This window comes from Drosophila albomicans, chromosome 2L, assembly GCF_009650485.2.
Source record: "Drosophila albomicans strain 15112-1751.03 chromosome 2L, ASM965048v2, whole genome shotgun sequence".
NCBI lineage: Eukaryota > Metazoa > Arthropoda > Insecta > Diptera > Drosophilidae > Drosophila > Drosophila albomicans.
The window spans coordinates 29,457,897-29,473,773 of record NC_047628.2 but is presented as its reverse complement, the minus strand read 5'-3'; the positions used below and the strand labels follow the sequence as shown (position 1 = coordinate 29,473,773).

The window sequence follows — 15,877 nt, the reverse complement described above, 5'->3', positions numbered from 1 at the left end:
TTTTTGAAATTCTCTTTAAGATATATACTAGATAAACGATAGAATTAAATTCTCTATCTGATAACTTTGTTGCTGCATCCTTAAAATACGTTTGGTTGGGACTCTTTCGATTTTCTGCTACATTTTTCTAACAACATATCGATCTAAACTCGATCAATGAACGATTAGTATTCAACGTTCATTCCCAAACATTGCCTAAAAATAATATAAAATAGAGCAGGAAAATAGTTCAATTAAATAAAATACTGAAAAAGGGAATTGAATGAATGAGCATACTTCAGAATTCTTTGGAATATCAGTACATGAATACTCCTTTTTCTTTTGTAATTTGAGTGCTACAATACTTCTAGGAAGAAACTCCCTCGTTTAATTAGTTGAATAGTTTGAATGGTTCTTGCATCGAAAAAGGAATATAAATTAAATCTAGTTTAGGAAATTGTTCTATAGTTATAATGTGAATTCACTTCGGTACTCGACTCTCTATATTTGCTGCAAAAAACCCCTTTGATTTCCTTAGGAATAATTTCCTGAATAACAAATTTCCTTCGAAATTCGCTCCATTCCGACAGAGCATCTAGAGTGCTTCGTTGTCTACTTCATATGCGTTTGTCGTGTTTTTTTGGGTGGAAATTTATGCAGCAGCCGCCACTTATTAAGCAGGCCATGTCCACGTCTCGGGCAACTTCCTCTGCAGCGCCTCGGTGATCAGCTCCTTTGTCCAGCGAGGTGGCAGGCGGCACTTAATTATTGATAGCATTACAAACGCGGTTCACTGGGTCACGGCTTGTTCAATGTCCTTCCTGACAGTTACTGCCCTTGTTTCCCCCCTTTGTGCAGTTGTGCAGTTGAGATCTCCATTTGGTTGGAGCACTTTAACAATTTTTCTTTATTCGGACATTTAAAACACACAAAAGGAATTTGGCGCACAGCAATAAACAAACACAAGACAACGCGTTAAAGAACAGACAAAAAGAGAGAGAGGAGAGCGAGAGTCACGTACTCAAAATTGACTGCTGTCAATGTCGTGCACCTCCACATCTTCCATGCCGGGAATGCTTTTGACCGCCTCGTTCATATCGGCAGCAGAACCACCGCCTCCCATTCCTGCCATGCCTTCCATTCCACCCATGCCTTCCATTCCGCCCATGCCTCCTAGAGCAGCTAGCGCTTCCATGCCTCCCATACCACCCAAGTCCATGCCGCCTAGAGCTTCCTCTAGAGCGTCAGCTCCTCCGCCATCTGCCAAAGCAGACAACACATCCTTCTCCCGCTTCTCGGTGATGACCACCTCGGTGGTGCTGAGCAGCGAGGCAACTCCGGCTGCATCCTGAATCGCCGTGCGCACCACCTTGGTGGGATCAATGATGCCCTTGTCGATCAGCATCCCGAACTCGTCGCGCATCGCATCGTAGCCAAAGTCATCGTTGCCATTCAGAACCTTGGCCACCACCATCGCTCCATCCACACCCGCATTTTTGGCAATGGTCATGCAGGGAATGCGCAGAGCATTGCGCACTATATCGATGCCCTGTTCCAGATCCTCGTTACCTGGTTCGAGTTCATCCAACTGTGGAATGCAGCGCAACAAAGCGGTGCCACCTCCAGGCACAATTCCTTCCTCAATCGCAGCTCGTGTGGCATTCAACGCATCGTTGACGCGATCCTTTTTCTCCACGACTTCCACATCGCTGGTCCCGCCAATATGTATGACAGCGACGCCATTTGTAAGCGTGGAGATGCGTTGACGCAGTCGATCCTTTGCCTCTGGCTTCGTGTTGGGATCGTCCAGTTCATCTTGCAACTCCTGAATGCGTCGCTGCAGCGCCTCGGGTGAGGATTTGCCCTGCAGCAGCATGGTGTGATCCTTGGTAATGCTTGCCTCGCCCACTTCGCCAAAGTCCTTCTCTTTCGCCTCCTCAATCTTGGCATAGTCGATGTCATCTCCGAATACTGTGGCTCCGGTAGCCACCGCAATGTCACCCACCAGCTGCTTGCGATACTCACCAAAGGCGGGCGCCTTCACTGCGCACACCTGAAGTCCCATCTTGAGGCGATTGAGGACCAGAGCATTCAGGGCCTCGCCATCGATGTCGTCGGCAATGATGAGCAACGGACGACGCTGACGCAATGAGATCTCCAGCGAGCTGACGATCTGCTTGAGGGATTTAATCTTCTTCAGCGTGATGAGGACGAAGGCATTGGCGAACTCTACCTTGGCTCCCTTCGACTGGTTGATGAAGAACGGCGAAATGTAGCCCTTGTCGAACTGCAGTCCCTGCAGTATCTCCAGCTCATCCTTCAGCCGCTTGCCCTCCTTCACGGTGATGGTGCCTCGAGCTCCCACACGATCGGTGGCCTCGCCAATCAAACGTCCGATCTGCGCATCGCCATTCGCCGAGATGGTGGCCACCTGTTCGATCTCCTCGCGCGTCTGCACCGGACGCGACATCTTCTTGAGCGAGTGCTTCACTTGCTCCACGGCCAGCATGACGCCGCGTCGCATCTCGACGGGATTTGTGCCGCGTGTGATGTTATTGAAACCCTCCTTGGCAATGGATCTGGCCAACACAGTGGCTGTTGTGGTGCCATCTCCAGCAGTTTTATTCGTGTTGTCCGCCACATCCTGAACGAGGCGTGCGCCCAGTTGCATGTGCTGATCCTTCAGGGAAATCGCTCTGGCCACCGAAACGCCATCTTTTGTGATCTTCGGCGATGTCCAGGGACGCTCTAAGATGACGCTGCGTCCCTTGGGTCCCATCGTTACGGCCACTGCATCGGAGAGCACATCCACTCCTCGGATCATCTTGGCACGCGCCTCAGCCCCAAAGCGAACATCCTTCGAGTAGACGCGGGCAAAGGAGCGACTGGAGCGGACTGCTTCACGCACATACGAACGAAACATGATTCAAATTCAAATTCAAATAATGTATATATTTGTGTAATTATCAAAATGGGGAATACTAGAGATATTTATTTTTTTTGCTAGCACCGGCTCTCTCTCCTTAAACAATACAAATGTGAATGCGGAAATGTGTGAAACCTGAACGTTAGATCGTTAGCCTACTTGCTACTTGAGTATAAACTCTTTTTAAAATTGAATATTGGGAATGTTGAATCTGTATCTAGTTGGCCAGAAGATGCAGAACTTTATTTATTTATTTCATTCACAGAATGCTGATAATTATATAACTTTTGATGTGAGTTTCTTATTTTTATGAGTACCTTATATATTTATTTTACTGGACTCTTAATCAGTTAAAACATTGTCGCTTTCAGAATAACAAATTTTGATATAATTTTCCTTTTAATAATTTCCTGTGTTTGTGTATCCTTATTTACTTTTAATCCATATTTAAAGTGACAAATAAGAGTATCAACTGAAGTCTGCTAAGATAATTGAATTTCCAGTACTAAACTAAAATTGAATGCATTTTAACAGCTGTCTATAAATTTTTAGATTATTACTTAGTGTAAGTTTTTCTTTTTTTTTTTTAATTTTGACTTTTACATCACATAAAGCATTTCTTATTTTATTTTGCACAGTACGAAAGTATTTTCTAAAAAATACTTGAGTACATTTAATTTCAATATTTAGTATAGTGTTTGGTATTTTTTAATATAAGTATTTACTGACTAAAATTTACCTTCTTTTAAGGTATTTGGTATTTTGACAGTAAATATGAAGAAGGTTGCATTTACTTACATTTTTTTGTGTACAGTACAGGTTGTGTATTGTTAAAAGTTAATATATCATATACAGAGTATAGTATATTGATATTATCTTTATTGAATTAACCTTTTTATTTTCTATATCTTCTGAGTTTTGCCAACTAATTAGAATAAGATCTTTATAGATGTCACAACAGGGTGAAGTTGTATTCTGATGATAAGTTGACAAACAAGTGAAAATGTTTATCTAGCATGCTGTGACGTCAATATGCACGAGCGATGCAATGTCGTTGAGGAGAATTTCCAAATATCTTGTTAGCCTTACGCACTTTTCCAATTAATTTCATTTCCGTTTCGTAGCTGCGGCCCCGCGAACACATGTTTCAATCTTCAAAAGGTAGCGAAAACATAGAATCAATAATTAAGAAATGTCAAACATAAAACGAGAGGCCCGCAACAGTTCTGATAACACACAGATAGGTGCGGGGGGGAGGGGAGTACTGCAAGAGGGGGGAGTGTGTTTTTCATATCGCTAAAGTTTTTGTTCATTTTTTTGTTTTGCTTCTTTTAGAGCTCGCGTGACAAATCATAATTGATTGTTCGCTTAATTGAATTGGAGGCTGATAAGTGGCCCCCGCAAACAATCGCAGAGTAACAACTTGAAATCAGTGACAGGATAGATCAGAGAGTGAGACAGAGAGAGAAGGAGTGAGGGAGACAGAGAGAGAGAGAGAGAGCTTAGCTGAGTCACTTAGCAAACATGACTCACGTGATCGGACATAACTCAGTACAAATGCCCGACACTGCTTCGAACACGCTAATAAATTGTTAATGGTTTTATCACAGCTTTGAGAGTTTACAGATATCACACTAATATACCTACGATCGTCGTAAAACCAAAGACAAGGCAACTGCCGCCTAGGGAATGCCCCAAAAATGCTCAGCCAGGGAGGTCAGAGATAAGCGGCGTTTGCCCCCGACGACTTGCTCCAGGCACGCTCTACGCATTAGTCACACACACACACACAAAGTTCAGAGGTTGGTCATTGAGCTCCTCTTCAAATAATAGGTGCAAGCGGGATGGTGCAGGAGACAGAAAGAGAGAGAAATCGAAACCCATTTAGGGGTAGAACTCAGCTGATCTACTTTAAAAATGAGATCTCTTCGCCTTATAAAATCAATTTGCTAGCAGAAGAAAGCTTTGACCAAAAATGTAGATATATTCTTTTAAACATTTCTTGATAAGAAATAAGGAATCTGTGCACGCATAAATTGTTTGACGCTTTAAGGCATAATAAAATAGAATAAAACTTAGATTATTTATAAAAAAATATGTTATTTTTCAGTGTATTTTATACATTTTATTTAGTTTTATAGTATTTATTTAATAGAATTTAGATTCTGTATATGAAATTAGTTTTATTTCTTTACTTCTTATTTCCAATTTTAGTAATAGTAAATTGTTTGACAGTCTAAGGAATAATAGAATAGACTAGAATTTGGATTCTATAAATGAACAAGTTTTATTTCTTTGTTTATTTTAAAAGTATTTATTTTATTATTATTTATTTACTTCTGTTTATCAGCAAGCTCAATAGCTAAGTTGTTATTAATGAGATATTTATAAAGTAATTTTGGTTGACACTATTTCGTGTTGAAATTTTTCTCCCGTTCTCTGAAATCTTCGCTATAGAGATGATCAAATAGTGCAATAATACTTGGGAGCAAGAGTTAAAATTTGAGTTGCTTAAAAGGAAGTTTTTGTAGCTACTGCTTCGAGTTAAAATTTAAATAATTCACATATTTTAGGAACTTCTTTATTTATATTAATAATATTTATTGGTACTTAGAGTAAGATGATAATACAAAATAATAATAAATTTTACATATTTAGCACAGATTCATATAGCATAGATAAAACACAATTCACATAGTAATGATAATATAAAATAATAATACACTTCATTTATTTTATGAATTTCTTTTCTTGTATTAATAATAGTATTTATTGGTACTTAGATAATGAATAAAATTATTAATATAAGCAAAGAAGTTCTTAAGTATTTTTTTCTTATCTGAAATTTTTCCCTTTTTAAACTCTTGTTCCATTGCTCGTTCATTCCTTCGAAAGATCTTCAGTCAGCTGCTTGAATAATAATATAATTCTTAGAGAATCCTTAACACTTTGGACCCACAATAGAGGGGGGAGGGTGCAGGGGGAGCAAAGGTAGAACTGGCTCCTGGATAAGGATCGATTGTCAACGACAAAATCAACTCATCAACATTGACAGGCGGCCTTTATGGCCATGTGGATGGGTTTCGTAAATAGCCCGAGGTCTGTTTTCCAATTGACGCGTGATTGGCATGCAGACCTGTCATCCATCCTCCACAGCAATCTCTGGCAACTGGCTAACTGGCAAGCGTAACCGCTTCGCTTCCCAAAAATAGTCATGACACAGCAACCGAGTTGCCAATTGTCAATTCTGTCGAAGAAGAACGTGCTGCTGCAGTGCTGGAGTCGAAGTCGAGGCTTTTAGGAGGTGTCACCTACTTGGTATGGATAGTATCGTATCCCGCCTGGTATGGAGCTTGTCTTGCCTCACTCATTTAGCCAATGCATATTTTAAATTAATATTATTAAGCAGCGAGACGTTTAATTGGTTTCCAATTGCAAACTACACAACTTGTGTCTTGCCGTCGGCACTTCATTTCTCTCTTCCCTCCTTTTCCTCTCTTTGTCAGTTTCTTTAGGTAATTTGCGCACACACACAAAATTCGCTTTATTTAATTTTCGAGCCTAAAATCGAGTCTCAGCGAGTTAAGTAGCAAATTGCAGTGGCGACACCTGCCTCAGTTAACCTCACCTGCCTCAGCTGTCCACGGTGCTCTCCCTTCTGTGCACACACACACACTCTCTCTCTCGCTCTCTCCCTCTCTTCTTTGTGCTCTTGCTCAAGCGCCGCCTTCTTCAGCTGCGCTCTCAGCCAATCAGCGCACAGCAAACACAGCTAAAGAGTCAACAACGCGGCTGTCTCTGTGTGTGTGTGTGTGTGCTTTAGAGTTTGTGTGTGTGTGCGAGTGTGAGACTCGTGATGTTGGTGTTGTTGCTGGTGTTGTGTCGTCGACAGGCAATTTACATGAAATCAAAATGAAACGTATAATAGGCACAGATAGCAAAAGCATAGACGAATATCGCATGCGCTTACGTATATAACGTATACGCAATGTAATCAGCTCCTAAGTATAAGAATTTCATTATTATTCAGTCATTGCAGTCAAATATATTAATATATTTTTAAATAGAATTTCTATTATGAAGAACTAAATATGTTTTATGGGAATAACGAATTGTTTATTACTTGTTTCTATTATGCATATTATTCAATTATTAATTACTACAAAATAATGCGAATAGATTTTTGAGCTATAATTTAACATTTTTAATATTACACTTTTTTAATAGATAATTTGATTATTTTTAAAATTCCAATATGCATTATTATTAAAATAATAATAGGTACGTTTTATATTTCTACGTCCCACATTACTTTCGTATTTTAACATATTTTATTGTTACTTTTTTATCTAGGCTTGGATCAGTGACGAATAATGATGAAGTGTTCATTATTTTCCCTTACTTGTAATAAAGAGAAGTAAGTAATTTTAAATATTTTTAACATATTTATTCTACATTTTCAAACATAACAACATATGTCTACCAAAATCACAATACTTTCTTTTCTTTCTAAACTGTAATTCATATTGCAATGATTAGTTGTTTTACATGAATTTCACTATTGTAGAGGTATCACAATTAAGGTATCACAATTAAATAATAAGTTAATAAATCTTCGTTTAATATTTACTCGTTCACAACAACCTGTCCGTTCTATGTGGTTAAAACAGAAGCATTTCTTCTGTCAAAAAAGAAGAGCAAAACACTTTTAGTGTTACCAGCTTGCGTTTAGTCAATTATTTTTTACTCCTAGAAAAATGGAATTGGTATTTTTTCATCAACACTAATTATCATAAGGGACAACAACTCCTCTTTTCAAAATTAATTTGGTTATATTTATTACTCCAAAATTCGTGCACTTTCTTTGTTCGTAAACTAATATGCCCCACCTAAGTGTAGGGTACACTTCTCGCCTTTGAGCGCGCCACTCAAGTTGTGTTTACTTTAACTTTTACCATTTGGGGGCAAGTGTAAAGTGGTCTGCTGCTGCTTCAAATCGCAAGTTCGCCCCTCTTTATGTGTGTGTGTGTGAGTGCTTGTGTGGGTGTAACCAAATAGGAACTGAAACAGAGCAGAAATAGTGTGAAGGGTAAAAGGAAGAAGGGAATAGGAACTCTCTCTCTCTCTCTCTCTCTCTCTCTTTGGTTTCTCCGCTCTGCTCTCGCCTGATTTTTGATTGTTTTTTAAATTGTTTTTGCACGCGATTCGTGTTTAAGCCGCTTTTATTGCTGTAATTGCCATGGCCAATTGTTGTTGTAATTGTTCTGTTGTTGTTATTGTTATTGTTGTTGTTGCAGTTGCAGCTACATAATTTAATTTGAATTCATATGCGACCCCAAAGTGAGTAATTGAATAACTTTGTTTTTCTCCACATTTTTTCAGCTGGCATTTTGTTCCTCTTGTTGTTGTTTGTTGTTTTTGTTGTTGCTGCTGCTGTTTTTATAATAAATTTGATTAGCGTTTTGGCAACACTCGCGTGTGGGCGTTTGATAGAGGGGGCGTGGCAATGCCCCAACTCCTACTTTTGCCAGCTGCTGCTTTCAGTTGCAATTTTCGCCTTTTATTTCGTTTTTTTTTCTGCATTTTTTGCAGTTGTTACTTAATTTGATTTCATTGCCTGTGGCATGTGCAGTCCATCACTTTGTTGTTCAGCCTTGTTGTTGTTGTTTTTGTTGTTGTTTGTGGGCCCAATTGATATGCCAAGCTATTGAATTTTTAATCTCTGTCAACAGGCGAACGATGAACGATGTCGAACGACATTTTCCATACCATTTTTTTCTATGCTGAGTGTTTGTTTAGCTTAGCTTAATTGTTTATAGCACTTGAAATGGCTGTGAAATAATGGGACGAAACTTTCTTTTAGTGTTTGTTAATGAACTACCAAAAATGTAATTATCATAATCATAATTCTACGCGTTAATGAGCTTTCTCTGTGGTATGTTCATTATCATTTCATTACCTTAATAAAAATTGCATGGAAAACGCAGTTTTTTCTTTTCTGCACTGCAGCAAAAATGGAAATCCCACAAAATATGAGTGCAATTTGAGTAGTAATTAAAAAAAACTGTCTTACAATTGCTTTCTCACACTTCTTTTTACTTCTAAGTGCTCTTTAGTTTTGTTGTACAATATAATTTGGTATTTTTTATACTCTTCAAATATTTTGAATTATTTAAGTCTTTTATAGAATTGATTCCTCAATCAAATTGGTGTAGTACTTGTGAAATTTTTTAGTATTTGTGTGGTATATTAATTTTGTATATTTCAAATATTCAATTCAATCCAAACCAATTGTTTATAAATATACCAAATATAGTTTTTGGTATTTTTTAGTATTTTTGTATATTTTAATCATTCAGATCAATTAAATTTGGTTTGTAAATATACCGAATATAGTTTTTGGTATATTTTTAGTATTTTTTGGTATATTTCAAAACATTCAAATCAATTAAATTGGTTTATAAATATACCAAATATAGTTTTTGGTATATTATTTTTGTATTTTTGTATATTTTAAACATTAAAATCAATTAAATTGGTTTATAAATATACCAAATATAGTTTTTGGTATATTTTTAAGTATTTTTGTATATTTCAAACATTCAAATCAATTAATTATAATAATAATAATTGGTTTATAAATACACCAGATATAGTTTTCGGTATATTTTTAGTATTTTTGAGACTTGCAAACTGTCTCTTGAACGTATTTTTAATTCTCTTCGTACACTTTGAAAGCAATGTATTTATTGGGAAACATTTAAACCTCTTGCAGAATTTCCTACGAAATCAAATCGATATTTCTTAGTACTGCTTACAATTGAATAAATTGCTTTGCTGCTTTTTTATTTTGCTAAATTGAAGCTTTAAATCAACGCCTTAAGCAGCGCTCGGCAAAATGCAATTTCTGCGGTTCCAAAATTGAATTCGGCACAGCAAAATGTCGAGATGCGAATTCATATATGAGTATGTTCCATCGACAATTCGTTGTGGCCGGAAATCAGTTTAAGATCATAAAGGAAATCAGAGAGAGATCACGTAGAAGGGGAAGAAAATTGGGCCTAATATGATTAAGATTCATTCATTTTGAGCATTAAGCAAAGTGCTGAAGACGGCTTCGAAGGGGTCAGACATTTGATTAGAGCGTTCTCTTTTCGATTTCAATTTCAATTACGTTTCGATTCGAATTGCTGCTGCAATTTCGAGCTGTCATTGAACTTAACTTAACGGAAATCGAATCGATGGCAAAAACTTTATTTAAATGTTAATAGTGATCGTTGGTAATTAAGCGAGCAGCTGTCAAATTTGGCCACGTTCATTAATCTTTTGGGCAGCGGCTACTAATTAATTAATTTGATTAGCATTTATTGCGAATTATGAATTAATTTATGGCACATTTTGGCAACAAGTTCGTTGCCTGAGTCTTTCGTTTCGTGCGTTCGTTCATTCGGTTTCTCACAGCACAACGAATTTGCCTAATCATAAGCTATGTCCATTTCTTGATATCTTTTTGGATTTGCATAATTTTAATTAGTGTCTTGAACGCACTGCCACGCCCCTCCAGCGCTGCCCCTGAGCAAGTCAGCTCATTAACTGGAAAATTGTTTCATTCTTTTTCTCTCAATTCGCTTCGTTTGGTTTTGGTTTCATTTCTTGTTTCGTTTGACTTTGACTTTGGTTTTGACTCAAATTGCGTGGGCAGCAGCAAGTTGCGGCTAGTTTGTTGCATCATTGAAAACAAGACAACAACAACAACAACAAACACAAACACAGATCATGAATATGCAATTTCGATAATATATTAATCGTGTGTTCGTCAGATCGTTAGTTTCTTCTTAAATATGGATTCATGGTGAGCGCGTGTCGTGTTCTTAACATACACTTTAATTAAGCTCAACTCTGTGCAACACATTTCAATGTTCATGTTAAATGTTATTTATATGATAACAACATTTAAGTTGTTATTAGTTATTTACAATTAATTAAAAATTGTTAATTGTTTTTAAGCAAGTTGAATTTTAATTTAAGTCGAAGTGATTGATTGGTTAACTGACTAACTTACTACATTTTTGACTTATTTATAGAATTGTCTTGTTATTAGCTATACTCAAGTCAATTTCATTTCATTGTTTTTGACAGCTTTGAGCTGAACTGCTAATTAAGAGAAGGTTGATTAACTGACTGACTGACTGACTGACTGACTGACTGACTTATTATCTGTGTGATTGAATACCTAAATACTACACCATATCAAATATAGTATATACAATGCAATGCAGAATATAAAATAGAAGAATACAGATTATACATTCAATTAAAATATATTTCAATCTTTCTTTCTCGCTATCTCTCACTTTCTTTTTAAATGAATATATAGAAGTCTTTTTCTATATTCCTAGTTGATTTGTTAGTGTTGTTCCTCATTATCTTTTGCATTCTAACATAAATTCGAATTATGAAGAGGAGAAATTTGAGTTCCATGGCAATTCAACTAGCTCTGCCTTATGTTTTCTTTAAGAAATTATATTATTTTATGTCTCAACTTCTAAGAGCTTCTCTCATCTTTTAATTGACATTCAATTATTATTCTTTGCAAAGTTATATTACCCGATTGATTTTTTGGATATGCTTCTATTATTATTTTTTGATTAATATGTGTAATTCAAGTTTAACCTCAGCTTAGTATTTTCTATATGTTTTGTTAAGATAATTTGTTAATCTCACTATTAAACTTTCTCACTTTTCAATTCCATATTAAATCATTTAGTTGATTTTTTGTGGATGCCTTATTTATCATTCTCTACTTATTGCTTATTAATGTGTGTAGTTTAAGATAGACTTTTGTATATCTTATATAATTTTGTCTATTTCGCTTTCTTTGATGTTTAAATACTACTTTTTACAACCGCATATTACTTCATTTAGTTGATTCCTATGTAATCTTTAAACTATCTTTCGCTGCTTTCCCCTCCCGTGAATTCCCGCAATTAAGAATTCTTCATTAGATGTGCTGCTGAGTGTTGCGAGTATTGAAATCGCTGTTGGGCGCTGTTGTAACGTCGCTCGATCTCTTCAGGAACAGGGAGAAGACAACAACAGTAGTCGCTGTGGGGCCGTTGGCCACTTGCGTCGTCATGCTCATTTATATGCATGTCTCATCGTGGCTCCATCTACCATCTCTCTTTCGCTCTTTCGCTATCTTTCTCTACTCAGCTCAGCTCGTTGTCGAGTCAAACAAATGTTTGCACAACACACAATAATGATGACAGCGCAAATTAGCTACTAATTTTCACAGACAACACACTCAATGATGATGGTTGAGTATGAGAATCGGGATTGGGATTGGGAATTAAGAATTGAGGACTGAGAATTGAAATGAGGGTTAGACGCAGGCTAGCAGGCAGGACCTCACACAGCTGGCGCCGGAAGTGATGTGCCACGGCATCTCGCATCTCAGAACTCGGAGTTGGAAATTGCCATAAATCAGCATTTGATTATCCTTCCTTTTGGCTAATTTGAGCTTGTCCCTTTGCCTCGTCAGTTGCGTGTTCTTCACTCCTGCTTCTGCTTCTCTACTCTTTTTTTAATTTATTAATTATTAGGCGGTGCGCCGACGCCGTCTCTCGAAGTCTCGCTTCCGCTATTAGCGAAAAAAAATACTCATCGAGAGGCTGCATCAAGCGCTCTCTCTCTCTCTCGCTCGCTCTCTTGGGAGTTTTTGGGCGTCGGCTGTCGGGCGTGACTGTCAGTGACTGGCACTTGGCTACCTCGCAAATGCATCCACATCCATTCCATCTTCCATCTTCCACATCCTCCTCTCAACCACTTGGCGATCATCGCTCGGGGTGGCCACCCGAACGTCACTCAAATTGAAGTCTCGCAAATGAGAATTGCGTCTGCAGAGCGGCGTTGACCAGTTGTTGGATTTTTAATTAAGCGTGGACTGCTCTACCCCAGGCCATTTCAACAGCCAGAAAGAGATGACAGATCATGAGGGGAGGAAGTGAGACAGAGAGAGAGCGAGATAGAGATAGAGTGAGTTACATGTCTTGTGATGCACCTTGTCGAGAAAGCATTATAATTATCGCGTGAAGATTGCAACACATCTGAGTTGCAAGCCGATATTAAAGTAACTTTAAATTAAATAATTTATGCAAGATTATTAAATTGATATTCTTTACTTTCTTACAAGATGTAATAAATACTTGTCTTATCTCAAAAGTTATTTAATTCTGCAGCGAAAGATAGCTTAAAGATTACATAGGAATCATTTAAATGAAGTATTCTTCAATTTTAAAGAGTAATGCAAGAAAATAATTATAAGAAAATCCAAAATTTCTGATGTTGAGATTGATCTTTTATTTCACAAGTTTAAGAAACAAGTTGTATTGATAGGAAATATCACAAATTAAAATATGACAGTGTTCACATAGGAATAATAATTATTTTTGGCATGTTATCATTCAGTATTATAACATTTTTCTTTTAACAAACATCTCAAATTGAAGTTATCACATTTCTCGCATGTTAGAAAACTAAATAGAAGTCTGTAGGAACATGATAAGACACCTTTTATATTCTTATACCCGCTACCTAGAGGGTAGAAGGGTGTGACAACTTTATGAGTCCTAAAAATGTGTTTGCTAAACATTTAAAAATTTGCTTGAAAAAGCTTACTAGGTGACAATATGTTATTTTAATATACAAAATATAGCATTTGGTATATTTTTAGTATTTTTGTACACCACTACTATAAAATATTGACTGATAATAGGGTATATTTTGCACTCGACTGTAGTTTTCTATCTTATTTTTGGTATGTTTTCATAGACTGTTATTCAGAGTTTCTTTTAACAAACATATCAAATTGAAGTCAGCAAATTTGGCTCATAAGTTGTCAGTAAACTAAACAGAATTTTATCGTAACCATATAAGGTAATTTTGTATTTTTAAATACTTGGAACAATCTTTGACATTTAAAATATTTTAAATTTGAATCTATTCAAATATAACTAGCAAAATTTAAGCAAAATTAGAAACTAGCCAATCGTGGCAAAATTAGATGACTAATAATTTAATGCATATGTGCAAAAAATAAATATGGCAATTGAGTTCATTTATGGAAAACTTTTTTGCTTATTAAAATAACACAATCAAGCAAAGCTGATCTAAATTGAAGTGTATTTATATATATAGAATTAAAAATTTATAGGTAAATAATTTGATTACATCTCACTGCTGGCAATAAATGAAAATCCTATTGTTGATCTTTTCTTCTGCACATTTTCAACGCAAAACAATCTAAATTTAAAATACCTAATTCCGTAAGAGTATTTAAAGTGCGTACAAGCAGACAGCTGGCTACTCTTTCTTGTTAGTAATTTTTAATTTGAGTTCTTCTGACAGCTCGCTGTCATATAAATTTAATTGAATTTACATTTTTATTAATTGCCGCAAGAGTTGCAAGATCAGAGGAGAGAGAAGGGAAGTGCTGTACAAGCCGAAGAAGCATGAATGACCCTCCTGGCTAACTGGCTAACTGACTAACTGACGGACTGACAGACTGAGTGACTAACTGAGCAACTGGCTAACTGGACAACTGAGTAACTGGCCTGGGCAAGTGAGTGACTGGTTGGTTTCTGCTCCTCTAGCTGTGTGTTTGCTCTTGAATGAATTTAATTTGAGATGATTTGTTGATGGTTTCGTTGCGGTGATTTCTTGCTGACTAATTTAATGTGATTTTTAAATTGCCACAGACCTGGCCGAGTGTGTGGTCGAAGAGGAAGAGCGGACCGAGATTGATGCTGAGTTGAAGTTGGAGTCTCAGCTGTAGATTGATTTGGGGCTGCGATGCATTAGTCGAGACTACAAGATATTCATTCTTTTTTTTTCTTCTGTGTTGTAGGCTCAAATTGATGAGCGACACGCCTCTTCTTGTTTGGGGTTTCTCTTCTCTCGTTTTTTGTACTGGGCTCCCATTATAAACTAATCTAATTTGTTGTGCGTCTCGCGATTCGCATTGCGGATGACAATCTGTGTCTGAGTTTGGCTAACGAGCCGACTTCGAGGCTTCTCGCTTGGCTTTTATGCAGTTTAATTCGCAAATCAAACAACCGCAGGGCAGATCGCAAATTCACGCATACGTATAAGTAAATTAAAAATAAATTTATGTTCTGGCCAAAGGCGTTGGCCGGGACGAACTCTCAGGATGCGTGTGTGTCTGTGTGTTGTGTGTGAGTGAGTAAACGGGTTGTGGCTCCGCTCGAATGCAAATCCAATTAAAATTGCCTAACTCTGGCAGCGGCTTCAAGAGGGTCGATATCAAAAACTGCATTGGCTGCTGTTGCTGGCGCTAAGCCGTAAAGCGGCGCTGTGCGCTGATTTAAAACACTGCGGGGCGTGCTTATTGATTAAATACAAATTGCATTCATTCATCATCAGCTGCGCTCTGCTTGCTGCTGCTGCTGCTGTAGTTGCTGCTTTGGCAATTAAATTACACTTTGTAGTTGAGCCTCTGCACATAATTCGCTCGTTTCTCAACCTATAAAACACAATTAAGCTGCCAAAGCGAAACGGCACTCAGCCGCAAAACACACTTAACAAAGCAATTAATACAGTACACTAATTTCAAATTACGCGCTCACTTACAAGCAAGTTGGCAGCTTTCAAGCGTGTGGCAACGCTTTGGCAGTTTGCATGGCAACTCTGCTTGCTTAGCAATGGTTGCCATGGCGCGTACTATTGATTATTTGAATAATAAAATTAAAATATAGAAAAATGCTATATATTTAATATTATATTAATAAGTTATCAATTATTTCAACGCTAGTTTCTATACTGGTGAATTAATTTCTATTTACTTCTTTTCCTGGTAGTGCTACCATTTTAATGTGTTTTGGTATATTTTTGCAAGGTCTGATGGTATATGTTTGCATTGGCTGTGCGGTCACACTGCTGGCCAGCTGTTGCGTT

At 37.2% G+C, this 15,877-nt stretch overlaps 1 protein-coding gene across 2 annotated transcripts; it reads right to left on the bottom strand.

Moving 5' to 3' along the window:
- Positions 1 to 845: 845 nt before the first annotated feature.
- Positions 846 to 3,017, bottom strand: LOC117563565 (60 kDa heat shock protein homolog 1, mitochondrial). Of its 2 annotated transcripts, XM_034241946.2 has the most exons (2): positions 2,213 to 3,017; positions 846 to 2,152 (listed from the first exon to the last, which is right to left on the bottom strand). In XM_034241946.2, the coding sequence occupies exons 1-2, from the start codon at positions 2,900 to 2,902 to the stop codon at positions 1,001 to 1,003; spliced, it is 1,842 nt and encodes a 613-aa protein (XP_034097837.1). In that variant the 5' UTR covers positions 2,903 to 3,017; the 3' UTR covers positions 846 to 1,000. The 2 variants fall into 2 exon arrangements, with proteins under 2 accessions (XP_034097837.1, XP_034097836.1); XM_034241945.2 differs by having other exon boundaries at positions 846 to 3,017.
- Positions 3,018 to 15,877: the final 12,860 nt, after the last annotated feature.